A 743-nucleotide genomic window follows, 5' to 3' on the forward strand; every position below is an offset into this window, starting at 1 on the left:
CTGTGTTTGTGTGAGATACAAGGTCTCTAAGACCTCTGAGGCCACAGGCGTAACGTCCTTCCTCTGTGTCTGCCAACAGGTACAAGTCAGCAGCGGTGGCCGCCAGCATCATCAGGCGCTCCCACCCCCTGACCCCTGTCCAAAGGTTGGTGGGCTGGATTGACCACATCCTCCAGACAGGGGGTGCAGCGCACCTCAAGGCCCATGCCCTGCAGCAGCCGTGGCATGAGCAGTACCTCCTGGATGTCATCTTGTTCCTGCTAGTGATCACCCTGGGCACCCTGTGGCTCTGTGGGAAGCTGCTGGGCATGGTTGTCAGGTGGCTGTGTGGGGCCAGGAAGTTGAAGAAGACTTGATAGGGGTGCAACCTTGATCAGTGTTTGGGGAATCACTGGTTCTACAAAGTCTCCAACCACACAAGACACCCATGGTGTCTCCCTCTATTCCACCTGATGGTGACACATAAATTGCTCTTCACTTCTACTTGTATGTAAAAATTCTTGTGAAGCACTCTCGAGATTTGCTTTATATTGTGGTAAAATATAGTATATAAATTTTGCCATTTTAACCATGAACTGTACAGTTAGTGGCATTTAGCCATTGACATAATGTTGCAAACATCACTACAACTCATTATAGAACTGTTTTCATCATCCCCAACTAAAGCTCCACGCTGATCCAACAGTGATTTCTCATATAGATGCCCCCCCCACACTCCAATCTCTATCAATCCCTTTTCTACT

The 743-nt window shown here is 48.9% G+C and overlaps 1 protein-coding gene across 1 annotated transcript in view; it reads left to right on the forward strand.

Moving 5' to 3' along the window:
• LOC115293541 (UDP-glucuronosyltransferase 3A2-like) overlaps window positions 1-483 on the forward strand; it is a 54015-nt gene extending 53532 nt beyond the window's left edge. The window contains exon 7 of the mRNA XM_029941275.1: window positions 80-483. Within this exon, the coding sequence (XP_029797135.1) occupies window positions 80-356 (277 nt within the window). The 3' untranslated portion in view covers window positions 357-483. The remainder of the gene's footprint in view (window positions 1-79) is intronic.
• The last annotated feature ends 260 nt before the right edge of the window (window positions 484-743 follow it).

Source organism: Suricata suricatta, chromosome 6 (assembly GCF_006229205.1).
Source record: "Suricata suricatta isolate VVHF042 chromosome 6, meerkat_22Aug2017_6uvM2_HiC, whole genome shotgun sequence".
Lineage (NCBI taxonomy): Eukaryota > Metazoa > Chordata > Mammalia > Carnivora > Herpestidae > Suricata > Suricata suricatta.